Source organism: Phanerochaete carnosa, assembly GCF_000300595.1.
Source record: "Phanerochaete carnosa HHB-10118-sp unplaced genomic scaffold PHACAscaffold_2, whole genome shotgun sequence".
NCBI lineage: Eukaryota > Fungi > Basidiomycota > Agaricomycetes > Polyporales > Phanerochaetaceae > Phanerochaete > Phanerochaete carnosa.
The window spans coordinates 2,517,595-2,544,532 of NW_006767629.1; the positions used below are offsets into that span (position 1 = coordinate 2,517,595).

Below are 26,938 nucleotides of genomic sequence, written 5' to 3' on the forward strand. Positions count from 1 at the left end.
GAGCCGCGGGCGCCAGTTGTCGTCGGCGTCGGGGCGCTCGGTCCGCTAACCAATGGCCGTCGGCGAACCCAACCCGGCCTCTCCGTGGTCTCGGAGCATTGGGCGAATCACGTCACCACGGGGCACAATTGGGCTTCACGTGTTTCTGTGCTAGTTTCAGGACAGTATTTCCTTTTCCAGGATTATATCGTCAAGCGCGTCTCGAAAAATTGGTGCCCGGTATATATCCCCAACGCTCCTCCTACCGTGTGCCACCATTTGCCTGTCTGCACTGCCATCTCCCTCTCACTCTCTCCAGCCGCGACCACTACGTCGCGCCCAGTGAACTATGCCAGGCCTCGTCAGCGACGCTACCCGCATATGGGAGCTCAACATATACTGGCCAGTCGGCTCGCAATGTGCGGTCTGGGACCCAAAGAGTAAAGGCGTCGACGTCTGGGAATGCCTCAGAGCTCGTAAGTCGCCAGTCAATATACTGCCCCTCCTCGTCGTCACCCATGTTGCTGACTGTACTCCTTCGCAGACACCGCCTACCAGGGCTCGGGACCGCCGAACCCGCGCTACTGGCGTTACGTGACCCGTCGATGACCACCCGCGTGCCGAGGCTGAGTCGCAAGGCCCGAATGGCCGTTGCTCGCCTCAGACGCTCTCGACTATAATCATGATGCATGACCCTGAAGGCGATACACACTCATTCGTCTCTCATCACCACCAAACGCGCTCACATCGCCGTCGATACGCGCTCGTTCGCCGTGCCAGGCCCGCTCGCTCGCTCTCCTCTGCTCTTCGCATCAGCCCCCAAGCCCGTACCGTTTGAGAACACGCCCGCAGAACGGTGAGGGGAGGAATTAGGAATAGTAGTTTGGGATAATTCGGTGAATTGGCGGGGTTACTGCTCTTGCTTCACAGGACTCTGGATCGGAGTGATGCCATGCGGGGGGGCTGGGGTCAGTCGCGCGCGCAGCTGTCAGTAACACTCTTCTCATCTCTTCTCATCTCTTCTCCCGACGCTTTACGCCTATCGCTTACACATTTAATATGTTGTATGGATTATGCTCTGTTCCATGTAGCCTTCGTACTCGCTCTCGCCCTTCGATACCCTGCATTTGCTGTGCTAGAGTACCGTTTCTCCTGCAATAAGTTATCTTGTCCCATCCTCACCGCACTTTGTCATCTGCCGGAATTTCTCCAGCGGCGGACAGCTTCTAGTGTTTTCCTCGGGTCATGAGGGTTTGCAGGGTGATCTCCACGAACGGGGTCGGTGGGGAATGCAACGCATCTGCGCCCGTAAGGACCCTTGGCTGTCCCACACCGCGAAGGCGCGTGCCACGCTCTGGGCCCTCTCGTAACGCTGCGCATCTCACGCGCGGCACCCGGGGACATTGAATCAGCCCTCGCTCTTCTCGCTCGCACGGAAACGCAGCCTGGAAGGCATGACATCAGACCTTCCCGTCAGGTCCAGGAGACAACAGATGGTGGGGCCACTTCCAGCCCAGCGAGGATGGTCCCCTCGGACGACCGGCCATCGCTCACACAGACTCTCATGCCGTACATCACAAGAGAGGATGAATGACTTGGATCGGGGAACGCCTGACTGACATGTTGCATGGCGCCGACATATGGCGGGAACAGTTCAGTCTCGCGACCCCCTCAGCAGTCCCCACCCTCGTCTGTCCAATTAACGCATATGTGGGAGGGCCCCTCAGTTTCCAGGCATGATTCGCCGCATTGGGCTGATGGCCCATCCCCGCGTCCCCACTTTCGCGGGACCATGGGACGCGATGCCAAGCGGTTCGGCGTCGAGAAATCGCGCGCAACGTGGCTTACAGCCAGGTGGCCGGCGATGGAGCAGGGGGATAATCGGCCTTCTGTGGCACGATGCAAAGTGAACAAGGTGTATTAGACCGAGTGTATTCCAGGAGTATGACGTGATGCAGGCCCGCTGAACATACAAAACTAAGGTTAGGACGCTACAAGCAGTGGAGTGAGCGAGCGAAAAGGAAGAGAAACGTGATGCAGGAGCTTGGAGTGTACGATGCCAGTGTCAAGTGGAAAACCCGAAGGATGTTGTGTGTAAAGAGATTGAAGCCGCTTGTATGTCGACGCTCGTAGGTCCAGATCTCGATCAGAACGCTTGAGATGAGATTGTGAATCGCTTGAATGTGTACCTGTGAAGACGACAATCCCCGTTAGCACCGTTCATACGCCCAGATGATCGTCGAGCAGAGAGAAGCAGAAAGAGGGATACACACCCGAGGAATGCCAGATCCTTGTTTGCACCAGACGCATCGCCGCCGACAGGTTCCTCGGGCACATGCTCGAGCTCGTCAGTCGGGAAGTACGACGTGTCTGTCATTGAACGGAGTCGTGGCACGAACGGAGCTTCAATCTGGCGGATCGAGGTCCAGTTAACACCATAGAAGAACGGGTGGTGCTTCATCTGCTCCACATTCATTCGGCGGTCTTGTGATGTGATTAATCTGCGGTTGTAAAGTCATTCAGTACGAGCACCATGGCCGAAGGCGCATGTGACTGACCGTCGGATGAGATCCTCAGCCTCCCTGCTGAGATGCACGTCGTCGGGGAACATCAGGTAATCAGGCCATCGGATGATCTTCTGGTACGTGTCGTGCGTCGATTCAGAGCAGAACGGCGGGTAGCCGACAAGACACTCAAACATGATTGCACCCAACGACCACCAGTCACATTCGTTACCATAGCCCTTTTGCAGGAAGATTTCGGGAGCAATGTAATCCGGTGTACCGACGGTGGAGTAAGCCTGAGAAAGGAAACAGTCAGGTTACTTAGGTCGGAGGGATGAGAATGACAGACATACCAGTTTTCGACGGTTCGCCTTCCATGTCGCGATCTGGTCTTTGTTTGACATCGTGAGATGAATAGCGTTGACCATGACACTATTCCGCGCGGCCGAGGTTGGCGAGGTGACACCATTGGCAGAGTCCAGCAGACGTTGGTAGTATGTAGAATCGTGCTGCTTGTGGAATCCAGTCGAAAGTCCGAAGTCTGACAGCTTGATATGGCCTTCTTTGTCAATGAGGATGTTGTCCGGCTTAATGTCACTGCAATCCACGAAACAAATTTAGAACACCTGAAATCGTCGGTGGAACAGCATACATACCGATGGATGAATCCGAGTTTGTGAACGGCCTCTATTGCCAGTACACACTCCGCGATATAGAATCGTGTAACATCCTCGGAGAACGTGTCGTACTTGATAAGCATCGTCATCAAATCGCCTCCGGGTAGAAACTCCATGACAAGGTAAAGATACGTGGGATCCTGGAAGGAGTAATAAAGTTGCACCACCCATGGTGAATTTGACTCTGCAAGGACGTCCCGCTCCGCGCGGACGTGTGCCAGCTAGCCAAAAATTAGACTTTCCCAGGCACTGAGACGTAGAGGAAACGCACCTGGTCCTTCTTCAGCATCTCTTCCTTCTTCAGCGTTTTCATAGCGTAAATCTTGGCAGTGTCTGTCTTTTGTACTACTCGAACCTGGAAGAAACGTGTAAAATCAGATGCCACCAAAGCACACACGGGACGACGCACCTCACCGAACGCACCCTTTCCAATAACCTTGACTGTGCGGAAGTCATCTAGTCCGAGCTTCGTCCTTCTGAGTCGCAGAAAAGCGGATTCGCGCTTGCCAAGCTGCTGCAGCTGGCGCTGCTTGCGCTCATCTGACATGGTCGGATCGGCAGCCAGCTTCCTCTCCAGCTCGACACGCCTGACATCGGGACGGTCAGCAGTCCCCTTCGTCCGTGTTGACAGATCGGCACGCACCGGGTGTTGCGTTCGATCGCAGATTCCACTGCAACCCCGTAGTAGTGCTCGAGCCTGAGCTGGGCCGCCTTGGCACGCGGCACGGCGTCATCTGAAAAGCCAGCCGTCGTGCGGTCGAAGTAGACATAGTCTGCGGACTTAGGAGACGAGGACTGGCCGCCGTTTACGGTCGACGAGGACTGAGAGGGCTCCATGGTGAGGTGGAAGTGGGAGTAAAAGATGAGTTGATATTGTTGGCCTGCAACCGAGTATTTGATGCTGCATAGAAACGCTTGTTTTACAGAAGCCGATCATTTCCTACTTTGCTTACGCGATCCTCAGCCCATCAGCGCATCTGATGCGCCCTTAGAAATCAGACGCCCACGACTAGATATGCTCGAGAATGCTTCCGTCGAATCCGTCGGTGATTTCACTAAGGGATTCTTCTTGTCATTGAACAGCGCAAACAAGAAGTGCGAGAAAAGGCTAACACAAAAAGGACCTACAAACGATGGACTCGATAAAACCATACTGACGGTAACTAAGCAAGAGAAGTAGTTCCTGAGACATAATTTAACAACTTCGAAGTTCGTTGTAGAGCACAACATCCGCAGCCCACATCACTTTCTCACGATCCCTCAGTACGATGTTGGTTGATATGTGTCTTGATATGTTGTTGATCGATACGCCGACGCAGTAACTGGGTGGGTAGTAGGACGTTGATGTGATGGTGCGGCCTGGTACGACGTAGGTGGATATGCTGCACCGGGCCTGTGGGCAGTTAGCGCTGGCTGGTATACTCGCTGGTACTCGTGGCGTCCCATGGTTTGGTGCGGAGAATAATGTGAGGAAGAGGAGTGATGGGATGCTATGGAAGGTGCAGGTGAGCTCATATTCTCCCTGCTGGGGGCATAGAAGTTGCCGAGGCTACGCGACGGTGCTGGTTGGGTCTGTGGCAGGTGGTACGATGACTGCGGATGAGACGCCAAGTTGTTGGAGTATATGCTGCCGGAGATGTTAGAACCGAGAGGTAAACTAGAGCATATTCGTGAACGGGAGTTTACAGCATAAACGTCAAGAAGAGACATACGAATTGGCACTTGGCGCCGTTCGAGCCACCGGAGTCGGGGCGTAAAGAGAGGAAACAGCAGAGCTGCACACAGACAATTGATTTTCATGCATAACATAATAAAGCTAGAAACTTGCCTATAGAGAGCGGCTGCATCAACCTTTGCTGGTAACGGGTCATGCTGGATATGAAAAGGCGACGACTTCGCACTCGCATATGCCATCCTCGGGTCAAAGGCTACACGAGGGCCAGAATGTGGTGACTGTGAGTGATAGGAAGAGTTCGGTCGAGGACTGCCTGAAGAAAGCATAGGCCTTCGAGGTGGAGGAAGAGATTCATGAGTAGTTCGCGGTTGAATCGCTTGCGGCGAGAAAGACCGCGGCGGCTGCGGCAATGTCCTGCGGCCAGCACTACCAGATTGCGGATGCGCAAAAGGCATCCCCGTAAAGGACGCCTGCGTCGGCAGTGGTGAGTGCAGCGGCGAGGCGGGTCTCGAATCCCCGGGGACGTATGTCAAAATCACGCTAGGGCCCTCATAGGGTGGCCCATCGAGTGACGGACCTATTGCTGTGAAGACCGGTGGTGGCGTATCGGAGCGACTGATGATGCTGTCGCTCCTGTGCACCTCAGCTCGAAAGCTCGCGGTAGGCTGAGGCGCCGGCGCATTCTGAGGCGGGCCCGGGTCGAGCTGTGCCTCTTCGAACCAGCTCGGCCGTTCCTTCTCCTTGGTCGATCCGGATTGCGTAGTCGAGGCGGCCTTTTTCACAATTCGAAGCGGCTGCACGCTCCCCCTCGCGGGACCGAAAGCATCCTCCGCGCAGGCCCCCACATCATCCTCTCGCCCATCCGACTTGGCCTTCCCGTTCCCCGGGCTCGGGATCTGTGTCTGCCCCTGTCTTAGTGCCGTGTTCGAAGAGGACACGGAAGCATCGGCCGGGGGCGATCGCGGATGGGAAGAGCTGCTGCCCGCCCCAGGAGACGAGTCCGAAAGCGCGAGTCGCGCGACTGCCGCCGCAAAAGCAGCCTCATCCCAGACCTCCCAGTCACTTTCTTCCTCTGTGCTCTCACGGCGCAGCTCAGCCTCACTAGCTTCAAGCGCGTGGGAGACCTTCTGATCGAACTCTTGCTGGCAGAATTCGTATGCGGGTGGCGGTGGCGAGGCTGGAGTATCGAGTTCTTCGTGGTCAGCCATGCAGATCGCAACTTGTGTTCGCTGCGGGGGGTTGGACGGAAGGAGGGTGTCACCCCCAGGCACGGCGACCATCCTTTGATTTTACGCAAACCAGCGCACAGCCAACCAAGCAGGCGCTTGAGGTTGATCGCCTGCCAGCCCAACTTTGCCAGGACCGACTTATCCTCTTTTGATATCACCCCGCAGGGCCGTAATGCGTTCTTCAATCCGAACCGCATCCAGATGTGGTCTATAGTAGCTATCTGGAATTGCAAGGATATCCAGACTACATACAAGATATACAACGCCAGCCTGAGGAGCATACAGCTTCAGCAGAGGCTCTAGCGAAGGCACGGGCCGTAGGCGCTGCCGCCAAGGGGAACCATATTGCGGGCGTGTCCGTAGTCTGCGGAGATAACCATGCAATGCATCACGACGGCCCCACTGCGAGCAGCTCTGCGAGTGCGCACAAAAGGGCAGTCTACAACTCGATACCTTCCAGGTTCGTCCCCTGGACCGCAACCAGTAAGCATTTCGTCCCAGTTACGCGATAGACTGTGCTGCTCACCAATCTCGGTAGACGCAAGTAAACGTCGGTGCCTGGAGAGGACATTAATTTACGTCAGGGAAACACGTGTAAGGACCAGGCACCTACCGAAGCCATCCATACTGACTAGCTCCAGCGAGCCTCCAAAATATCTGCATGTCCGGAAGGTCGATGTCAGGAACCCATCAATAAGTACAATCGAGACGTACGTCGCATAGATATTACTCATTGGTAGTCCGATCCCAATGCGCGGATGCGGTGTGCTCCGGTCGGGAGCGTCTACACGATTGACAGCATATAGCTGTTCATGTACAGTCGCCGTCATCCCTTTGGTACTAGAGCTGACAGTGCGCAGTGCGCCCAGCCTGGAGTGTTCCATACGTGTTGCATTCCGTACATGAGAAAAGGAGAAAAGGTCGGACGGTGACTTGATCTGCGGTGTCAGCAGACCACCACCTGTAGGTGTGTAAGCATGGGGTGTGAAGTAGACGAGATTGGCGTGCAACATGCCTTGGTCAGATATCCTTATAGTGACAAAGTTTTCTCCAGAGACGATAGTCGCCCGTATCGGCGGCAGCGTCTCCGCATGCGGGTGTTTTATGCGTGTCGCTCGGAAAGACTAACTAAATCTCAGTCGTGTATCTCATTCTCGAAGTCGAGACGCTTACGTTCTTCAACAGCTCAAAAATGATATAGCTGCACACTCAACGTCAACGCTAGCCATACGGTCAGACGGAACCCACTTACTCTAGATGTTCCTTGATATAAGGGAACTGTGTATCCGTATGTCCATCCACGACAACTTCTGACCAGTCTGCACGTATGTTACTATGTTCGGGCATATCATGGTCGACATCGAATGCGCGATCCCGAAGGTAGTTTGTGCACCGCTCGATACTTTCGCGTACGTTCAGCCCCGTGTAAATCACACCTACATGGTCCGAATGCGGGTTGCCATCACGCCGAGACTCGTAGTCTTTAGAAAGTGCTATGTGGTGCTCGGCAAGCACGCGCCGCGATATTCGTGAAACGAGCATTCGGCGCATAAAGGAATCGAGCCGGTCAGGTGCGAGGTAGGGTGACGAAAGGGAAAGGCCGAGGGAAAGGTTGGGTATGACCGTAGAGCTTCAAGAGATTGAGTTGTGAACGATGCAGTCGAGTTTGCAAAGCTTACTGTTCGTCTAGGAGGCTGCGGAGGAATTTGCAGAATGCTTCGTTCTCGGTGCGAGTAGCAACCTGAGGATACCGGCGGAATCTGAATGCTTGAGCGTAACCACAGAGAGGAAGGCAAGGTAACCAGCCTGCTTACTTGTCGAAAGCGGACCAGTATAACTGTAGGAGGAGAAGCTATTGGCATAGACACAAAATGTATCGGCCGAAACATACCTCATACACCTTAGCAAGTCCCTCTTGTGTCACCACGACATATGGCAATGCCTGCATATCCCGCAACCGGTGCGCTATCCGTACTGGAAGTTCTGTCCTCACATAGTTTGCACTCTATGGGATATGGCTGTACATAAAGGCTATCATCGAGGATTGACATGCTGACATACGGTTATGAGACGCTCCTCGTTCATTGACCGGCCAAAGAAAACCTACGGAGTCTAGTTTTAGGATAAGTAAAAGAGCTTTTGATCGAACACGCACAAGTTGCCTAAGAGTGAGCCGCTTTGCCTCCTTGGAAGCATATAGCTCGAGTTGTTTGTTCGAGTAAAAATGGAGGGCATTGGACACACCGCGGCGGGTCGGCCCTAGTCGCCTGCATATCGCACGGGCTGTCGAGGGTAGGGCACACCTGGAAAGCATGCGTAGTGCTGGCGTGAACGTGGACCATGTCATGCTACGAGCAGTAGTCGCTCGGTGTAGGAGAAGAGTGGCTACCGAGTCATGAGCGGAGATGCCATGTAATCGTCGAACGCAGTGAGTCGAAGGCTTAGGCATATAGGCGCGCGTCTCGAAGCGTCCCCAGATTCATCGAATATTCATTCAGTGAACACAAGCAGCGTGGCTGCCTCCATTCTGAAAATTTACGTACAGTATGTTCAGTGTAGTACTACAGAAGTCCTTCGGACTTGAGCGCACCCATAATGAGGTACGCGGACCGCTGGTCGCGGTCAGTGCCTATCCAGTCTCCCTTGCGGAACGCGGGCAGACCCTCGTCCCCAGAGACAAATATGTCGTCTGACTCTTCCTGTTCAGGTGGCTTGCCGTCTGCTGCCTGCTGTTGCTGCTCTTCTTCCCGTTCGCGGTCCCACAGCAGTTCTTGCCAGATGGCATCGCTGATCGTCACTGCCGTAAGGTTTGCGCCTGGTATTTCGGGCAGGCAAGACACTAGAAGGTTGTTTAGGAGCTCAAGCGTGCCATCTGCACCGGCGTGCATGGTGGGGAGGGGCAGATATTCAGCCTGGATGCCATACCAAATCAGTGTGCCGCCATAACCCCGCGGATGGGCAGAGTTTACCTCAATTAGCATACCTTTCACGGCACCTCCTGCCAAGATGACATTTCCGGCTCGTACAATGAAGTCGGTCCCTATACTATATACGAGGCCTTCAACAGAGAGTTGCTGTCCGCTTAGGTGGCTGGCCTGCGAGGGTCCAGCAGGGCCAGACTGCCGGACGGATGCCCAACGTGCGCGTAGTTGCGATAGAAGCTGCTCAAGCGCACCAGGGGGACTGAGTGTCAGGAATGTGGTCCGATAATGTGTAGGGGCTCCGGGGCCTGTGAGAGGGATGGGTGCCTGGCCTTCTGGGGGCTGCAAGAGGTCGGATCGTTGGGGCGCGGCGGGGTCTTCAAGCAATACAAAGACATTATCTGTGAGGGAATTAAATGCCCGTGAGGACAAATCAGGGTTGTACACACACCGTTCATGGTTAATGCGCACATGGTACGCTCTGAGTGAACTTGAAAGCCTGGTATTGATCCGAGGGCAGAGCGGAAGGACTTAACGCTGATATTCCATTTACCACGGACAACACCCTGAGATGGAATGTTCAACAAGAGCTGTGAATAACCCCAGTGTAGAATGTACTTGGTGATTCCGTGTTATGTTCATGGATATGAGGTCAACACCAGTAGTAGGAGCGTTGACATATCGTGCAAGCCTAAATCAACAGCATTGAGGAGTGCACAAAGAAAACTGAGCCATAGAACACACCCAGTGACACCCATTGTTGGGGCAGGTAATTGGTTTGAGATGCCTTTCTGCGGCCCGTCGCGACCGTCGTTCGCGGAATGAGTGACGTGACTAAGTGTTACGGTAATCTCGTGACCGTGTGCCAATGGATCGCGATGTGGCCGCGGTCGCCCGTTCATCTTCCTGCGTCGTCCTGTGCTGACATATCCTGCTTGACTCTCAATGGCTCCCAAGCGAAAGGCTGCGACTGCCACGGAGGAGCCTCCAGCTAAACGCGTAACGAGGAACAGTCGACGCGTTGGCAGTGTAGAACCACAGCCAGTTGCTCCCCCGAAGCCCGCTCGCGGTACGCAACGAAGCAAAGCCGTTGAGGTTGAACAGGCAGAAGAAAACGGATCGAACGATGAGTTGTCTCTACGCGTTACAAGGGCTACTGCCCGCCGCGGACGTAGTGGGAAGACCCAGCCTGCGAGAGCGAGAAAGGCGGACGACTCGCCTGAGAAGGCAGAACCTACGGCTCCCCGGAGGCGAGGCAAAGCACCGCTGAAGAAGAAGTTCGAAGCGGAGAAGAGCCCACCTCTCGTAATTGCTCTCGCAAGTACCTCCAAGGTGACCATCGAGACCATACAAGAGGCAGCGGAAGAAGAGTCGGAGGATGAGATTCTTCTCTCCCCGCGAAAGAAGACTCCACCACCCCATCCGCGCACACCACCAAGGACTGTACGTGCTAACTCTGCCTATGGCACCCCGCGTATGATTCTGGATGCTGTTGAAGTTCCCACTCCAAGTAGGATGCGGGACATTGTCAACATCGCAAACTCTCCTAGAGTCACCTCTCCTGGCAAAACTATTGTCTCTCCAGAAACACTACATGCTCCTCGCGACAGTACTCCGACTCGAGTATTACTCTCTTCAATCGCGCGGCCTTCATCAAAGCGTATAGTTCGCCCGTATTCTCCTCTTCCCCAGGTAGAATCAGACAACGGTGCTTCATCCAACTATATTCGCACAGTGCCTCCTATGGAGGTTACGTCAATAGAGTCTCCGCACAGAGGGAAACACTTCACGGCGTCGCCAAGCCGGGACCTCTCTGCTGATCTTGGGTCCTGTCTCGAAGCACAAAAGAAGGCTACCCTCAAAGCCCTCCACGAGATATCAGTGTTATCCCAGATACCAGATGATGGAGACGAAGCCCAGCAGTCGACCAATGCAGTTGCTTATGAGCAACTACGGAATCTACTCAAAGGCACTGTGGAGCGTGGCGAAGGTAACAGCTGTCTCGTCGTCGGACCGAAGGGTAGTGGCAAAACACAGGTGAGTATATGTTGTCTCTTCGGACCAAACATGACTACTAAATATCTCGCAGCTAGTTGAACGAGCGATATCTTCACTATCCCAGCCGCCTGTTGTTATTCGCCTCTCCGGCCATGCTCAGACAACTGACAAGCTCGCCATTCGCGAGATTGCATGGCAGCTCGCGGTACAAACAGGACACTCACTACTTCCTTCAGATGGCGACGATGTTGCGGCGGACGACGAGAATCCCTTCGTCGAAAGCAAACTAGATAGTGACACCGCCGTGGCTCTCCCGCCGCCTTCGCATCTGCTTGCTCTCATTGCAATGCTTCCTACCCTCGCGCGCCCGACGGTCATTGTCCTCGACGCCTTCGACCTCTTCGCGCTGCATGCACGCCAGTCGCTCCTCTACTGCCTGCTCGATACCGTCCAGAGCTGCCGCGCTGTCGCAGGCAACAAAGGCATCGCCGTTATCGGCGTCACAACACGCGTCGAGACCGTCAACATGCTTGAAAAACGTGTCAAGAGCCGCTTCTCTGGCCGCATCCTACGCACGGCAGCGCACACTAAGTTTGACGGTTGGGTCCAAGCCGCGAAGGAGGCGCTTTGTGCGCACGCGCACGTTGAAAATGAAGAGTGGAGTGGGAGGTGGAAGGAGGCGGTAGCGAACTTCTTGCAAGAAGAGCAGGTGCTTGGACTATTGAGGGAGACGTACTCGTTGACGAAGGATGTGCGCGTCCTAAGCCGTTTGCTGGCAAGTCACCTAGGTACCTTGCATGCAAGCCCTGCCACTGAGCTCTCCCCTAGGTCTCGACGATACCCACACTCAAACCCTCCTCACCATACCCAAGCGCCTCTGCATTTGCCTCTGCAGTCGCAAAACAGCGCGCCCCGCCGCGATTTTCCTTCCTCACCTGTGAGTGCTCTTCTTTCCCTCTGTTTCGGGGTTTGCCAACGCATCAGCCGTGTCTTGCAGCGTTAACATACCCCTCAATCTGCCTGCTCATCGGTGCGATGCACGCGAGGACGTCTGGACACGAGACATTCACCTTCGAGATGCTGCACGAGGCATTCCGCGATCAGGTGCGCGTGTCGCTCTCTGCGCCAGTCACCGTCGATGGCGGTGGCATTGGTATGGTACGCTGCAGTCGAGAGGTGCTCTTCGGGGTGCGTAACGTCTTAATTCCCGTCCAAACGTAGCGTTGACAGCAAGAGACGTATTTACAGGCGTTCGAGAAGCTCGTCGCACTCAAGGTCTTTGTTGCGACTGCCCCAACGGCGGTCGGCACTGGACGTGAATTTGCCAAGTACCGGTGCGATATTGATCGCACGGAAGTAAAGAACGCTGTCGAGACGCTAGGGCAGCTGAACCTGAAGAAGTGGTTGAACAAGGCCAATTAAGCGTGCTGATAGGATGGTACATATGCGCGTATCCTGAGTAGCCTGCCGATAAATTGAGACATGATATAAACACTATTGTTATCTTCCAAAGGCTCCGGCGTTGAACATTTGAACGTTGAACGTTGAACCGGCACCCCGCGCCGGCACAATTGCTTGGTTGCGACCAACGTGAAACCCGTTCGGGGCTGAGACAGCAGGGCAAATCACAACAAGGGTTTCGTGTTTACGCATGGTCTGCTCGCTGGGACTTCTCATGATTGAATGTGTTACATCGATACTGTACACCGTTCCTTTTCTGATATAATGATACGACTGTGATGTACAGATGGCGCGAATACTTGATCACCTGCCTTCGGTAGCATCGTATGCACCAACGTTGCGCTCGTGAGCTGGGGAGAAAGCACGCGTCAGCATTGCAGACCGCAAGCTTAGCAGAGCACGATACGTACCATGGTGCTTAGCCTTCTGCTTGTCAACCATGTCAAGACCCTTGGTCTCGACGATACGGTCGATGAAGGCACCAGATAGAGCAGCACTGTCACGGTATTTATGAGTAAAACATGCCAAACGACGGACACCGGGGTTAACCCACAGGACCTCCTTGGCCTGCTGGTGGCTCTGGGGTTTGCCGTTGCGCTCGCAGTGTTGCTCATACGCCTTGGCGGCTTCGTAGGAAGCGGCGGCTGCGATAAGCTCGTGGGACAGGTGCGCTTTGTGTTCACTGTTCTGGACCTATAGCACTTGCCGTCAGCTTCGAACTGGACACTAGAAACAACAGACTGACGACGTACCTGGTTCCAGGCCTGAGCTTCGTCGGATTCGTGACTGAACCAAGCCATAATGTCTAGTGCGTGCGAGAATACGTTGTTGTGATGGCGAGTCTGAGAGCTGGGGGAATATCGATACGGATTCGAGGGGTCTTATATAGTCCAGAAGCCCGTTGATGCATCGATCAGCGAAGGCCCCCTGAGTGTCGCGCGCTTGTGTCACAGCCAAGCCATACGCAGGGAGCAGCCGTGGCAACGGGAGCGCAGCCGGTGATGTCTCCACCGCACTGCCCCGCAGCAAAGCGCAGAGGCGGGTGTGCTATCGATCTTATTGAGCGGTGCTGGGCGACATGCAGAGCGAGATGCCATTGATTGACATGGGAAATGTCATCTGATACTTTACCAGACATCACGGAGCTTCATGACGGCGGTGCGCTGAGGGAAGTAGTGTACCAAGTTGCACAATAGGTCTCGTCATCTATCTTGATGCATGATGACTCGTCGGCGAATGATACTGCGCTAGACTTATGTATGTAGCATCTTTCGTTCATATGTACAGGGCTCATCAAGATAACCATTGTGGGTCGACTCGTAAATTGAAAGTGAAAATGGGTTGATCTAGGAACAATGCTAACAGGGAGACTCAACAACACACGCATGTCCAGACACTGATTACGCTGAGAGTCTTCGTTTCCCTTCTGACACACACGGTCCGATGCGCGATGTTCCCCGCCCAGTGATTCGCCAGAAGATGAGTCTATGGTTCTACAGGAAGCAAGTGTCGGATAGGTGCAAATGCGCAAGCCTGCAGAAGGTAGGTGCTTGGAGCTCGGACCACCCAACCGCGAGGACGCGTCTGTGACGCCTTGTGACGTATGAGTGACCGAGGTGAACCCGGGCGCTGGGCCTACAAGGTGGCTCTCGCGGGCACCGAGCTCACGTTTGCCGTGTCCCCAGTTCCATGTTGTCTCTGAATCGTCATCACAGCTGCCTTCAATGAGCTCTTACTATGCGCATGCTTCTTCGTCCTCTGGACAAAATGGCGTTCTCCCTAATCTCTACACAGATTATGTCGATGAAGTGTATGTCGGCCCGCCTACAAATTCAGCGTGACTGATATTGACCATACGTACCCTTTGTGAAGGCATATGCGAGCCTTCGAACAGGCCCTGAACACGGATGAAAATGCCGGGCTGCCAGACGAAATACCTAGCCCTCAGATTGTTGCCTCTCCCCAGATTGGAGTCTATGGCGCGCCCGGTCAACGCGTGCGGAAGGTCTCCGCGCTTTCGGACTTCGCCCCCGTGAATCAAAGAGTGAGAAGGTATGACACTCTTGACAGCGTTCAGCGCCATAGTACTTGTTATAAACCGCGTTCACTCAGGCAGCGCAAAAAGACAGCCAACGGGAAGTTAAACACCAAGGGGCAAGAGTGGATGTTTCTCATCTTGCGGTGGCCACTGCTCGTATGTTCCTAGACACACTCTGACCTAGCACGCATACTCATCGACTGTTTGTAGACCATAATCTTCTTGCTCATAACCTTCGAGTTCGGCATGTATGTGCTGATTCGCCAGCTTGTCAACACGAAAGAGTGGCTGATAGCATGTAAGTAGTGCAACAGTCGCGTCGATGATAGATCGCTCACTCCACCGTAGGGCGCGGTCGTAAAGGAGTGCTGAGGAAGCGATTGCGCAATGCTCATACTTACCAGGTTCGCAAAACGCGTGTATCACTGCACACAGCTACTCATCAACATGCCCTTAGGAATGGAAAGACGCAGCGCTGGCTCTGGACGAATATTTGCGTTTCGACGAGTGGAAGACAATAGACGATGATCCTTACTATGACTGGAAGCTTGTACGGAAGGTGAGGATGATCTGGTACGGAGAGCGATTCTTGGAATCGCTTCAGACCAGTACTGATAGTATGGTATGTGATCTAGGTTCTCCGCACTCTCAAGAATCTCAGGACGAAGAAAGATGCACGCGGCGTTCTGGGAGTCCTGGAGACATCTGTACGAACCAACTTTGCTGGAGTGGAGTCACCCAGGTTGTATAGCGAGGTGTGTACCATTTGAACCTGTACTCTGAACAGTCACTGACGAGCTCATCGTAGACTTTTTATGGTACGAAGGATTTAATTGAAGGTGCGATTGGAAGATGGGGATACCATAGACATGCTCACCTCGGCTGGGCAGCCTACGTGACCGAGCAGGAACAAGCTTTGCAGTTTATCTGCGAAACCCCGGACCTTACGAACGAAGAGAAGAAGCGTTTCTTTAAGAATGCGAACACCAACCTCGGGATAACCGCACTGTGTCTGTCCGGTGGAGCAACCTTTGGCTACTGGGAGTATATGTCAATTTTGCATTGTACGACCCTCCTAACAAGCATTTTGCGCTACAGACCACTTCGGCGTTGTCAAGGCGTTTTTAGATGCAAATCTCCTCCCTCGTGTCATCTCTGGGACGTCTGCCGGAGGCCTTGTGGCTGCACTTGCCTGCACCCGAACAGACGACGAGCTGCGTGAGCTGCTTGTGCCAGAACTGGCAGACCGTATTACAGCGTGCGAGGAGCCTTTCAAAGTATGGTTCAAGCGGTTCTGGGCGACCGGAGCGCGATTTGATAGCGTCGCATGGGCGCGGAAGGTACGTTTCACCACATGCTATATGGAAAATAGTGTTGATACATATCATATCTGCAGGCGACCTTCTTCACGAGAGGCTCTATGACATTCCGTGAAGCTTATATGCGCACCGGAAGAATATTGAACGTCTCAGTCATTCCAGCAGACCGTCACTCGTAAGTCCGTCCTTTAATCGTCATTTCGTGTTAGCTGACATTGTACCAGACCTACGAAGTTGCTCAATTATTTAACGGCTCCAGACACAGTCATCTGGAGTGCTTTATTAGCCTCAGCTGCCGTTCCTGGGATTCTGAACCCTGTGGTGCTTATGCAAAAATTGAAGGACGGGTCCCTAGTGCCATGGAACTGGGGTAGCAAATTCAAAGATGGTTCACTGAGGTCAGTGGCATGAATACACAATGGCTGAGGTGTGGCTGATTTGAATGTAGAGTTGATATTCCTGTGCAATCTCTCAATCTGTACTTCAATGGTAGGCTGCAGCTTCGCGTAATAAGCTTGCTTAGGCTCATGGTTTCCATATCAGCCACGCATCCTGTTGTTTCACAAGCGAACCCACATGTGCATCTCTTCTTCTTCGCCCCTCGAGGTTCCGCGGGTAAACCTGTGGCAACACGCAAGGGCAAAGGCGAGTCGTCCAGCCAATATTACAATCAGTTGAACTAACGCGTTGTCTAGGCTGGCGGGGCAACTTTTTACTAGCTGCAGCAGAACAGTGGCTTAAGCTTGAATTGACCAAGAATTTCAAGGTGATACGGGACCTAGACCTGCTACCGCCGATATTGGGCCAGGACTGGTCGAGTGTGTTTCTCCAACGTTTCGACGGGGCCGTCACGTAAGTTCTTTCCCGTCTTCCGCAGACCGGCCCTCGAGTCTCACTTATCCTTCTAGTATCTGGCCGAGGACTCGTTTCAGGGACTGGGTCAATATTTTAAGCGACCCTGGTCCTTCAGAACTTGAGCGTATGATGCGCGTTGGTCAACTTGTGACATGGCCAAAGGTGAGAACAAACGTGCAAACTACGTCGTCAGTAATGTGACTGACTCGTTACCGACTAGTTACATATTATCGAGAACAGATATCGTCTAGAGAAGCAGATCTTCCTCAGTCGTCAAGCGGTTCGGAGAGCAATGCGCACTCGGGCACAGGAGCGGGCGGAGCAGAAACTCGAGTCGCAGCCTCAAGAACAGCTTCCCCCGCCTATTATACCAGGCTTGTCTCAGAGCCAGAGCCAGGATTCACCCATGGCTATCGACTCTGATACTGAAGCGGACTTCCGGAATGGCAACACCAGGCCTCAGAGTCGTCGCAGCCGGCGGTCAGCACACATCAATGGCTCAGCCGCAATATCCACAGGCATCTCTGCCCAGGACATTCGCCGTGCCTTTGCAGCCCGGCGCCCGTGGATAACATCGTATCAGAACGCGGAAGGCGACAGTGGAGATGACATTCCTCAAATCGACTATGGCGCCGCGACGCCAGACCCTCCACCTGACCGCGAGCCTATCGAGCAGCCTGAGCCGCCAGTCTCGCAGTCACCTCTCGCCAATAGCACGTCTATGCCCGCGAGCCCATCCGCACTTTTCAAACGGCTGCGTACTGCGTCTTTCTCCCCCTTTTCGTCCATCAGAAACCGCGGCCGAATATTCGGCGCCAAGGAGAGCGAACAGCCGGTCGCAATGGCGAGCAGTGAGAGCTCGTCAGACGACGACGATCTGTCAATTCTCTCGGGGCGGCGAACCCAGCTGCGGAATGTGCGCGACAGCTATAGCGACGAGGACGAGGAGTACGACGCACACGGGTCGCAGGACCTCTAAACGTGCAGTAGCCCTATTTTCTAACATATCTCACACGTAATTCCAACCCCGAGCTGTAGTCTACGATCGAGCCTGTATCTCCTACGTCTACCCGTTGCATGAGTCTGGATATTCGCGTCCTCTAATTTGTTCCTCCACACGTTTCGCACTACTATATCAAGTCGTACATCGGGTGTCGTTAAGTATTTCAGAATCTAGGAGCAATTAGAATTACATATCATACACGAACGCAAAGGCGGTATCTGACGGTTCAGGGGACCTTGTCTAATCGTCAAAAAGCTATGCGCGAAAGAAGCTCGTAGAACTGCTGTCCTTGGATAGCTGCGGTTTCGAGCTCAAGAGCGGAGGGTTGCCGTGAACCGTCGGCACCGGCCAACACGCCGGCGCCCCATGGTGATCCTAATATCGCGCGTATGTTAACACATCCGGGAAAGAACGAGAGGAGAATTGATACGGACCTCCGTGCACCTCAGTCATGTTTGTGAGCTGGGAGAAGACCTTTGAGTATCCCAGAGGAACGTAGAGCATACCGTGGTGTACTAGCGTAGAGAGGGCATTCGCAACCGTTGCCTCCTGCCCACCGCCCTGTCCGTTTGAGGAGACGAAGACCGAGGCGTACTTGCCCGCTAGTGCACCCTGCATCCAAAGCTGGCCAGTCGTATCCCAGAATGTCTGTGCGGAGTCTCTGTCAGAAGTGCATCATGAAATTGAACATGGGGGTGCGAACCTTCCACTGGGCAGGGAAGTTCCCAAACCGTGTCGGGATACCAAAGATGAAGCCGTCAAACTGCGGTAGGTCCGCAGGAGAGATGATGGGGTAATTTGGTTTCGCCGGTGCGTGCATCTTCGCGAGTACTTCCGTTGAAAGCGTCTCAGGGATTCTGACAGTGTATAACATTAGAATACAGACAAAACGAGTATAAGAAAGAACACATGCTGGTAAATTATGGCACGTCCGCCAGCTTTCTCAACGCCACTCTTCGCTGCTTCTGCCACTGCCGTTAAAGTCAGTGAGGAACCGGACGACATCACCAACGAGACCCACTCTTTGTGATGTGGCCATACATGCTATAAATAACGATAGCAATGTTTGGATGATGTGCATTGGCCGTCTTGTCGTGGATGGTGCTTGTGGCGGCAGGGGTAGGACGCGTCTGAATCTTGGTGAGAGAGGTCTTTGACGACGAGACGTCGTTATCATCGAAGTGCTTGAATAGCCTCTTGAGAGGGAAGCAGAAAACCATTTCTGTTCTCAGGAGAAGGTGAACCAGTGAAAAGAATTAGATGTTGGAGGAGACGGTCGCAAGGCCGCCCGCATTTTATACAGCTTTTGTGAGTTCAGACATTGGATAACGATCTCTCTCCAATCATCTCAGTCAGCAATAATGCTCTCGCGATGAGCTCTACGCGATGGTACGGAATCTTACTTACGAATGAAGGGCCACGCTTACAGCGGCCAGCGGCATGCATGGGAATCTTCAACACATAACGAGAGGCACTGAACGCCCATGACACATCGTAATGACGCTGCAGCGATGTATCAGCGACTAATGAGCGCGAGCGCTGATGATCTGAAGGTATCACTCAGAGCAAGCGGCGTGAAGGAGGCAGCGCACCGTTAAAGCTGATGGTATAATAGAATTCCAAAGGCGTGTACTACAGCGACAGTTACTGGTTCTTCTTTTCCGCAGCATTGAAGCCCTTCAGCGCGTCTAGTCTGACTGGAGACTGGATGCTCGCAAGAGACGTGATGCCGAGAAATACAACAGGGATGAGGACGAACAAAGCAACAAAAAGTGAAATAATAAGGCCAGGAGTCAGGAGCTGATATTTCTTCAGAATGCCGCCGTCGTTGGCAGCGGCTTTGCTTGGCGATGCGGGGTTTACTGGAGCAACGAACTCGAGAGCAGGTACGCCCTCCGGATCCTGACGAGACTGAAGTAAGGGGCTCCACCCAGCATAGATGACCATGTGCTTGGAGAAAGTGTCCGCGATCTTTTCCAACTCTGATACGAGCGAGGACTCTACAGCGACATGAGTACCCGCAGCCACATGAATCGGACTCGCTTACGTACCAAGCTCAGCCATAAGTCCCTTGCGGTACTCCGAGGTTCCCTGAATAGAGGGCATGCTCATACACACAACATGTTTCTCCTTGGGAGACGTCTCCAGATGAGGTGCTACCTCTCCGGCAGGCACACTGAGCACGCGCGAGCCGCAGCGCTTTGCAATCGCTTTCGAAATGTCTGCAAAGGGATTCTCTCCATAGTGGCGCGTGTAGGGTAATTCTAACGAGGAAGGGGAGGAGTCGAGTGTTTGTGCCAGTCTGGATGACGATGGAAGAGAACGGAGGTCGGAGGCATGTAGCTGGACGTCGCGTTCAGTACGGAGACCGTTCGTTGTATATAATGCATACATACACCCATCTGGTCTATCAGGACGACAGCATCGTGATCGCACATAGAGTCGTCAGAAAGGAAGTTCTCAATGAAGTGCTCTGTATCGCTCGACTTGCTTGCAGAAGTTAGCGCATCCGAGCTGTTCGAGTGTTCAATCACAACTTATATAACAAGGTGAATCACAAACCTGTGGGAGGTCCAGGCAATGACAGGATGAGTGCCCGAGAACGCAAGGACTGTTGGCACTAGAGCCGCAACAAGAATCGCCCGCCGAACCATGGTGAATGCGAATGTGTACCGTGTAGCCGCGTACGGTATGTCGGCCAGAGGCTAGATTGTTTATTGAATATTTATTAAAGGGCACCTTTTTGGAGCTTATCAATAGCAAATAATGATAGGCCATTCATCCAACATTTGCACTATCGCTTGTCTGTGCTCTACATACACACTCATGTCCTCGTCAGGACCTCAGGCCTTGATTCCTCCCCAACCTCGCGCGAAAGCGCTTCGAGCATGTCTGTTGTGCTCTCTCATCCAAACCCCAGCTGACTTTCGTCGAAACGGCTGCCCGAACTGTGAAGAGATCATGCAGGTGCGCATTTCAATTCTTAGTCGCAATATCTCAATTCTTACACGCAAACCTATGTACACAGCTGAGGGGGGCACCAGATAGAATACAGTCATGTACGACCACGCATTTTGATGGTGTAATTGCCGTCATAAATCCGGAAGAAAGCTGGGTTGCCCGGTGGCAAAGAACGTGTACATCGCTTTGCTTCTATACCTTACCTACTCGTTTTGACGCAGTATCTTTTAGCAAAATATGTTCGCGGGATGTATGCCGTCCGCGTGAAGGGCCGCGTCCCAGAAGACGTCGAGGCAGAGCTCGAAAGTCGAGGTATCAAATACCGACCAAGAGATCAGACGGAAATGGATTGATCATTCTCCCTACCACTCTCGTCTTCTTCATATTCCTAATCAATGTACAGTACTCTTCATCATTATTGTATACGGTTCAATATATAGGCTATAACTATTCGGTCAAGCTCTTATGCGTAACTGTTTGAACAGACAATCTGCCCGCTCAAATGATTCGTAATTAGGGTACTACACTACAGTAGGTATGCGATGAGTAGTATCTATGGGGGAGTATTGAGCAGTGTTGGATGCGACTTGTGAGTGTGGGTGAGGTATCGGATGATGTTGGTCAAATGCGAAAAGAGCTGTCGAGGTGTACAATCAAGATAATGACCACAGCTAGGGAACCCAAGCGAGAAAGATTACGAGAAAAATATCAGTCAGTGAGATATTCATCGCATGCCAGCGCGGTACTTATCACTTCCAGAGCGGCAAGATGGAAAGGAAGAACAGGATTCGCCCTGAACTTCCACCTGTGTCTAGCCAGGACAGAAAGGTCGTGATAGTTTCGCGCGATATCCTTGAGGGCTGCGTGTTCCGTTGGCAATGACAAGAGTTGCGGTAGATGAGTCTTATGCAAGAGATGAATGTGTAGCATGGAAACAGACGTGTGATCTATTCCAGTAGGGACGCGTAGCACTGTAGCGGAAGCGAGCGGCCGGACAATATAGCAGGGGGGAGCACACTCTTCCTCAACGTCAGGAACGAATGGATGGGAAGGGGAAAGTGGGTATGGGGCATCGAGTAAGAGGGATGAAGGCGCGCCAGAGTAGACGAAGAACGACGTCGAGGAGATTTCGTGCAGCACGGTCCCTGGTGACTGCTTGTGAACACGGTAGGGCGATTTCGGGGGCTTCTGATACTCTGCGTGCTCGGGTAGCAAGAAGGTCCAAGGGCGACCATGGTCAGCAACCAAGACTAGCACCTCAGAGGGCGGTGAGGCGTGCTCTGCAGTTGACAGCTGGCTTCTCCAAGCTGGACGACGAAGTTAGAATGACCATTGATATGCCAGGGCCAAGAGACTTACTGCATAGCTCAAGTTCGTTCATAGCCCCGTGTTTCGTGATGGCAATGCGCCACTCGACATTGACTCTCCCCGCAATGTTAAGTGCCATTGCCCACACGCTCTTGACGACAAATGCCTCCAGATTATCACCGGGTACCAACCAAGCCTTCAGCTCGTGCATCTCGCCCCTCTGGTCTACGCATGCGACCAACAGCCATTTCCCGCAAGGCGAGACACGATATCCGACATGCAGGATTGAGAAACGTTCCATGACGTCCAAAGTACTTGTGCGGGCCTCAAGATGGAAGGTAGGCCTCCTAGACAATGGCCTCGCCAACACAAATGAAGGCTCTTGAAACAAAGCTTGCATGTGATCTCCTTGCATGCGATCTCCTTGCACGCGATCCCCTTGCACGCGATCTCCTTGTGCAACGAGTGCTCCTCGAGTGAGGACGGGTATGCGGTCGTACACCGCTTCCACTATGGTCTCGAAGCTAAGATAGCGCATGGCCGGGTTGTCTAGGCTGCCACTAGCGAAGGGCTCGGGGACCAGGTGGAAAAGAAGAGACCTGTCACGCTGTGCCCTTTCCTTTTTTATCTTCCTTATGGCAGAGAATATTTGTCGTAAGGATGCGGAGGCGAGAGTGATCATGTGTGTGGGGATGACGATATAGATGACTACGGAGGTTCCAAAGTCCGGAAGACCTGGCATAAACGATACTGAAAATGTGTAAGTGAAGCGTACACGTGATATAGCGAGACCTTCGCACCAAGAGTTTTCCGAAAACTATCAAACTGTACGGGCACGAGGCCGTCTCTGGTGCATCCTGCAGCGCGTCCTGCGATATGACTACCGAAATTCTTCGTCTTAACTATTGTCAGCTGCATACTCACTTGGAGCCAGACATGAGTTACCAACCATGTAGGTTTGCCCCAACGACTCGAGCCAATCACTCAGCTCCACTTCCCCAGCTTCGTTCCTGGCTTCGAAAAACACGAAGGCAGTCACATCCTTGTTACCGCTCCGAGGTTTTAAGCCTAGTTTCTCCCAGAATCGCAAAGCTGTCGGGAGAACTTGCATGAGCGCATCCGATTTGCCGACAGCGAACATCGGGGGATCGAGCTCTCGGAAACTGAGATCGGTGTCTAGAGTGAACAGCGTTAAGCGATGACATACTGGATCGTTATTGCAAGAGACTTACCCGAATTGTATGCGTTTCCAAGCTCGATAGGTGAGTGCATACCAGAGACGGTATGTAGCATCGTCATCACACAACGAATATCGCCTAACCAGATATAGGAGCTGGGAAAAAATGAGGAGTGTACGCTGAGGTTTGCGTGCCACGCGTCTGCCCACATGGGATTCTCCACAAGCTCTTTTACCAGAAATTGAACAGTACTCTCGAGAGACCTGGTGCGCTCCGATGCAGTGCCTAGTGTAGCGGCTGGAGACACTGGAGTGGGTACAGACATAGGCCCTGCACCGATGTCGACGTTACCGTGTACGGTGACCGCACCAGGAGGACGCAGGGGGGTGCTTAGTGGAAGCAAGTAGCTATGATGGAAAGCTGTTGCGACTAGGCTTGGGCCGAGTGGAAGGTGGGAGAGTGGTGGTGTGAAAGAGCGTGAAGAGGTCAATGCGCTTCGATCTTCGTACGCCGCGTCCTCGTCAACATCGAGATCTGAGTCTGTCCTCGAGTCGCCCTCGAGGCCTTCCTGGCTCAATGGTGAGTGCGCCCACTCCTCATGCTCGTGCATCCAAGCGGGAGACATCCGCCCATCTCGGCCGTTCTCATCTTCGCCCAGACGTTTGCGCTTTGCGCCGACTAAGCGACGCACGACGGCAATGCGCGGATCAGTAGCAGAACCGTAGCTAAATCTCCAGCCCATGGGTGGTAGAGACGGCTCTTGCGACCTTCTGGAGTGCGGCCATATACGCTCCACATCGTCTGGTGGTGGTGTAGGGAGTGCGAATTTGCCGACCGTATATTTGCCATCTTTTGCCTTGTGGGCAGGGGAGAACGGTATGGGATCGAAATTGATAGATCCTTGACTACTGGTAGAGCTGCGTCTAATGTGGATGTGATGATCCAGCATGACTGTCGGAGTAGCTGGTCCCGACTGAACAGATGGAGTTTGTAATGGGGTTGAAGGAACGAGCTCAGGAGCAGGCAGAAGTCCAGGGGTAGAAGCGGGAAGCGAACGAGGTGTCAAGCCTTCAAGCCCGAAGTGAGCCGTCCACGGAGCTGGGTGCTCGCCATTGAGCGTGACTGGAGGTCCGGGTCCTGACGTCTGAAGTCCTCTAAGTGCGGCTGACATTGGCGCATCGGGATTTGCTGCTGCAGACAGTGGCAGTGCGGATCTCGAAGTATGGCTACTGCTCGGCTGAGGGCGATCGAAGAAGTCGAAGTCATCATCCGTGAACATCCCAAAGCCGTCGTCGACGTTGATGTTGGTAGACTCATTGTTGTTGGTACCGGACATGTCCATAGCAAAATTGTAGTGGTCCAAGGGCATATCCATGTTCATGAGGTCAGTCGAAGATTGAGGCCATGATGCGTCAAGCCCATTGAATGTGTCGAACTCCTTCGCCACGTCGTCGTCGACAACCATTTCCACCTCACCACTGGGTAATCCAACAGTCCCCGGTAGCTTATCGGCAATGTCTGTGGACAGCATCCCAGCAGAAATACCCGCAGGAGATGCTACACCGATCGGTGGTAGAGGTTCACCTGTGTCGCCTGTGCTTGCGTTCGTTATTGCGTCCCATGAGACAAATGCGATCGGTGATTCCTCGCGTTTGAGTGGAACTCGGTCTTCGGTTGCGTACAAAGAGGCCTGCTGAACGCCTGCCGGTGTAAGTCCATGCTCGTGCCCAGCTGCAACGATTGGCGACTGAGCAAATTCCTGTTTCTGCGGGCTTGTCGGGACCCTCGATGAGCTCCCTTCGCGTTCACGCTTCAACCGTTCTCTCTCCCTTTCCCGCTCTTTCGCGATGGAATCCACATAAGTGCTCACATCGCGCGCAACAGCATGTATGTTCCTCTCGCCAATCGTCAAAGAGCGGAACGCTCTCAGCGAATCCGATGTTGGGGAATGATTCGAGAGAGGACAACTAAACTCCCGTCGGGTGGCGATGGGTCGCTCTCTGGTGGTCATCCAAGGCGACGGAGAGACATCACTGGCAGAAGGCAGAGGGGAAACCGACGAGTTGAGAGCGCTGAGTGGAAAGGTGATTGGCGGTGCTTGTGCAGGCACCGCAGGCGGTGAAGCTAGCAACTGTGCGGGCAAGTCAGGCAGGTAAGCCAATTTGTGTCGAGCTTGAGGGCATGTACCATCCGGAAGAACCGACAGCGTCGTTGGCCAGATTACCGGAAGACCTTTCTCCTCGCCTTGTTTATTCTGGACTGAGACCCACGCAATGAGATAGCATGGGGAGTTTGTCGATTCATTGACTGGTGCGCTCTTCCAGTTTCCTACGCCAAGGCCAAACAGAGCATCTTCGAATTGATGCGTCAGATTCCCCAGAGCACCTGAGTATGTGTTGAGATAGAAGGCAGGGGTCCCGTGAGGTAGAAGCACGATTGGAGTGCCCGTAGGCAAGCTGAGGGATGTGGTAAGCGGCAAATACTGAGTGGTTCGCAGTATGGGAAGGATAACGAGGCGTGTCTGAGATAGGCTAATTTGCAGTTCGCAGTGCACAAACGGCCGGGAACGGCCGTAATGCTCCCATTCAGCACCCCATTCGCCATCGTCTGCAGGAGAGAGCGGGCTTAACAAAAAACCTCCTTGAAGTCGGCCAGTCCATCTCTCGGATGTCTCAGAAGATGAACGTACAATGTCGTCAATAATCCTATCTCTGACCGCTTGAATGAATTGAACCAATGGCAGTCGGAGAGGCTTTCGAGGAAGGCTACAGGTCGGAGACGCCTGTGAAGACGGCGTAGCGAAGGAGGATGCCTCTCTCTGCTGTATGCAGACAGCGCAGGGAACCCGTTGAGTCGCACAGGATAGCGAACATGGATATATGCCATCGGGTGTGAACGAGTACGTGTCGAATTCTGAAACATGCAAAATACATATGAGTATCGTGTACACACTCTGAATGCAGCGCTTAGCGTGGGCAAGCAAACCCGGCCCCCCCATTGTGCAAGGTCCGTTCCGCTCAGCCACACGAACACAGGAAATATAAGTGAAGGATTGACGATATAAAACGGCGCCACTCTCGCATAACAGCATTTTCAGCTGCAGGAGGTGTCTCGTCTTTCTCGTCCCGAGCTGCCCGCGTGATAGTATACAGTAAGGCTCAAGGAAACGAAGTGATCCTACTCACGCTCAAGGGCATCTAATTGCAAGCAAGATAAAGCCACCTGCGCCGCCGATGCATCCATAGTAGAACCAAAAGCGAAGAGGTATAAGCTGACACGGTCCTTAGTGACATGTACACTGGGCAGGAGAGACTGAGCCATCGGGAGTGGTGTGTAGTCTGCAACTATACGCCTCCTAGCATTCTCGATAGCCGTCAGTTGTTCCGTCGGAGTAGGAGCGCGTGTGGCGATGAAGACCGAACAGGATATCAACGGGTTCGGTGGGAGGTCGATAGCTGAAGCCAATATCGGAGAGGAGAGCGAGATTCGTTGGGGGTGCTGGGACAGAGCCGACAGTCCAGTGCTATCTGGAGGCTGCAAGGCCGGCTTCATCGTTGCGTATCAGAGTCTAAGCACGAAGATCTGGTGTGCTCTGGGATCAGGTCAGCGGAATCAAGGGCCCGCCGTAGAGCCACACGCACGCAAAGCTTGGGGCGGGGTGAGAAGGAGGTCGTCGCTATCGTGCAAGCATTTTTCGGATGACAGTTTGGGTGCGAGAGCGGCGGGAATGTAAGTAGCACACGCTGAGCAGACTCCAGAGACGCCCAGTACACATATGCGTGACGGATGTTTCATGCGGGTCACGGACCCAGTCACGCATCATCTGGTCTTG

At 53.5% G+C, this 26,938-nt stretch overlaps 10 protein-coding genes across 10 annotated transcripts; 3 read left to right on the top strand and 7 right to left on the bottom strand.

The window, feature by feature from the left end:
- Nucleotides 1-268: 268 nt before the first annotated feature.
- On the top strand, nt 269-1,152 carry PHACADRAFT_250078 (uncharacterized protein). Its single transcript, XM_007392014.1, has 2 exons — nt 269-455; nt 524-1,152. The coding sequence occupies exons 1-2, from the start codon at nt 329-331 to the stop codon at nt 586-588; spliced, it is 192 nt and encodes a 63-aa protein (XP_007392076.1). The 5' UTR covers nt 269-328; the 3' UTR covers nt 589-1,152.
- A 753-nt stretch (nt 1,153-1,905) lies between these two features.
- Nucleotides 1,906-3,998, bottom strand: PHACADRAFT_250080 (uncharacterized protein; the record flags this gene model as incomplete). Its single annotated transcript, XM_007392015.1, has 8 exons — nt 1,906-2,168; nt 2,253-2,476; nt 2,534-2,779; nt 2,837-3,080; nt 3,140-3,381; nt 3,432-3,515; nt 3,570-3,747; nt 3,804-3,998. Coding segments are annotated over 8 exons (1,456 nt in total), but the record flags the coding sequence as incomplete, so codon positions are not given.
- Nucleotides 3,999-4,218: 220 nt separating this feature from the next.
- On the bottom strand, nt 4,219-6,240 carry PHACADRAFT_205736 (uncharacterized protein). The gene has a single exon (XM_007392016.1). The coding sequence runs from the start codon at nt 6,113-6,115 to the stop codon at nt 4,421-4,423; it is 1,695 nt and encodes a 564-aa protein (XP_007392078.1). The 5' UTR covers nt 6,116-6,240; the 3' UTR covers nt 4,219-4,420.
- A 47-nt stretch (nt 6,241-6,287) lies between these two features.
- Nucleotides 6,288-8,421, bottom strand: PHACADRAFT_250081 (uncharacterized protein). The gene is made up of 12 exons (XM_007392017.1): nt 8,220-8,421; nt 8,126-8,167; nt 7,956-8,069; nt 7,879-7,901; nt 7,744-7,824; nt 7,317-7,694; nt 7,238-7,265; nt 7,080-7,188; nt 6,779-7,025; nt 6,678-6,721; nt 6,591-6,622; nt 6,288-6,533 (listed from the first exon to the last, which is right to left on the bottom strand). The coding sequence occupies exons 1-12, from the start codon at nt 8,409-8,411 to the stop codon at nt 6,504-6,506; spliced, it is 1,320 nt and encodes a 439-aa protein (XP_007392079.1). The 5' UTR covers nt 8,412-8,421; the 3' UTR covers nt 6,288-6,503.
- A 114-nt stretch (nt 8,422-8,535) lies between these two features.
- PHACADRAFT_170100 (uncharacterized protein) lies at nt 8,536-9,743 on the bottom strand (the record flags this gene model as incomplete). Its single annotated transcript, XM_007392018.1, has 5 exons — nt 8,536-8,976; nt 9,034-9,386; nt 9,437-9,551; nt 9,604-9,676; nt 9,730-9,743. The coding sequence occupies 5 exons, from the start codon at nt 9,741-9,743 to the stop codon at nt 8,626-8,628; spliced, it is 906 nt and encodes a 301-aa protein (XP_007392080.1). The 3' UTR covers nt 8,536-8,625.
- Nucleotides 9,744-10,728: 985 nt separating this feature from the next.
- On the top strand, nt 10,729-12,405 carry PHACADRAFT_88636 (uncharacterized protein; the record flags this gene model as incomplete). The annotated part of the gene is made up of 5 exons (XM_007392019.1): nt 10,729-11,026; nt 11,079-11,740; nt 11,812-11,920; nt 11,981-12,151; nt 12,218-12,405. The coding sequence occupies 5 exons, from the start codon at nt 10,729-10,731 to the stop codon at nt 12,403-12,405; spliced, it is 1,428 nt and encodes a 475-aa protein (XP_007392081.1).
- A 143-nt stretch (nt 12,406-12,548) lies between these two features.
- Nucleotides 12,549-13,633, bottom strand: PHACADRAFT_205739 (uncharacterized protein). The gene is made up of 4 exons (XM_007392020.1): nt 13,197-13,633; nt 12,998-13,137; nt 12,855-12,940; nt 12,549-12,794 (listed from the first exon to the last, which is right to left on the bottom strand). The coding sequence occupies exons 1-4, from the start codon at nt 13,242-13,244 to the stop codon at nt 12,748-12,750; spliced, it is 321 nt and encodes a 106-aa protein (XP_007392082.1). The 5' UTR covers nt 13,245-13,633; the 3' UTR covers nt 12,549-12,747.
- A 462-nt stretch (nt 13,634-14,095) lies between these two features.
- On the top strand, nt 14,096-18,327 carry PHACADRAFT_205740 (uncharacterized protein). Its single transcript, XM_007392021.1, has 17 exons — nt 14,096-14,254; nt 14,317-14,496; nt 14,557-14,638; nt 14,693-14,780; nt 14,831-14,886; nt 14,940-15,041; nt 15,118-15,237; nt 15,291-15,321; nt 15,373-15,546; nt 15,581-15,822; nt 15,879-15,976; nt 16,026-16,199; nt 16,250-16,290; nt 16,345-16,446; nt 16,497-16,653; nt 16,710-16,818; nt 16,877-18,327. The coding sequence occupies exons 1-17, from the start codon at nt 14,169-14,171 to the stop codon at nt 17,633-17,635; spliced, it is 2,601 nt and encodes an 866-aa protein (XP_007392083.1). The 5' UTR covers nt 14,096-14,168; the 3' UTR covers nt 17,636-18,327.
- An 879-nt stretch (nt 18,328-19,206) lies between these two features.
- Nucleotides 19,207-20,330, bottom strand: PHACADRAFT_205742 (uncharacterized protein). The gene is made up of 4 exons (XM_007392022.1): nt 20,222-20,330; nt 20,056-20,173; nt 19,711-20,002; nt 19,207-19,659 (listed from the first exon to the last, which is right to left on the bottom strand). The coding sequence occupies exons 1-4, from the start codon at nt 20,311-20,313 to the stop codon at nt 19,304-19,306; spliced, it is 858 nt and encodes a 285-aa protein (XP_007392084.1). The 5' UTR covers nt 20,314-20,330; the 3' UTR covers nt 19,207-19,303.
- Nucleotides 20,331-20,666: 336 nt separating this feature from the next.
- On the bottom strand, nt 20,667-26,731 carry PHACADRAFT_181524 (uncharacterized protein). Its single transcript, XM_007392023.1, has 8 exons — nt 26,329-26,731; nt 26,292-26,303; nt 26,059-26,236; nt 23,161-26,019; nt 22,878-23,104; nt 22,729-22,825; nt 21,980-22,678; nt 20,667-21,927 (listed from the first exon to the last, which is right to left on the bottom strand). The coding sequence occupies exons 1-8, from the start codon at nt 26,656-26,658 to the stop codon at nt 21,329-21,331; spliced, it is 5,001 nt and encodes a 1,666-aa protein (XP_007392085.1). The 5' UTR covers nt 26,659-26,731; the 3' UTR covers nt 20,667-21,328.
- Between the last annotated feature and the right edge of the window lie 207 nt (nt 26,732-26,938).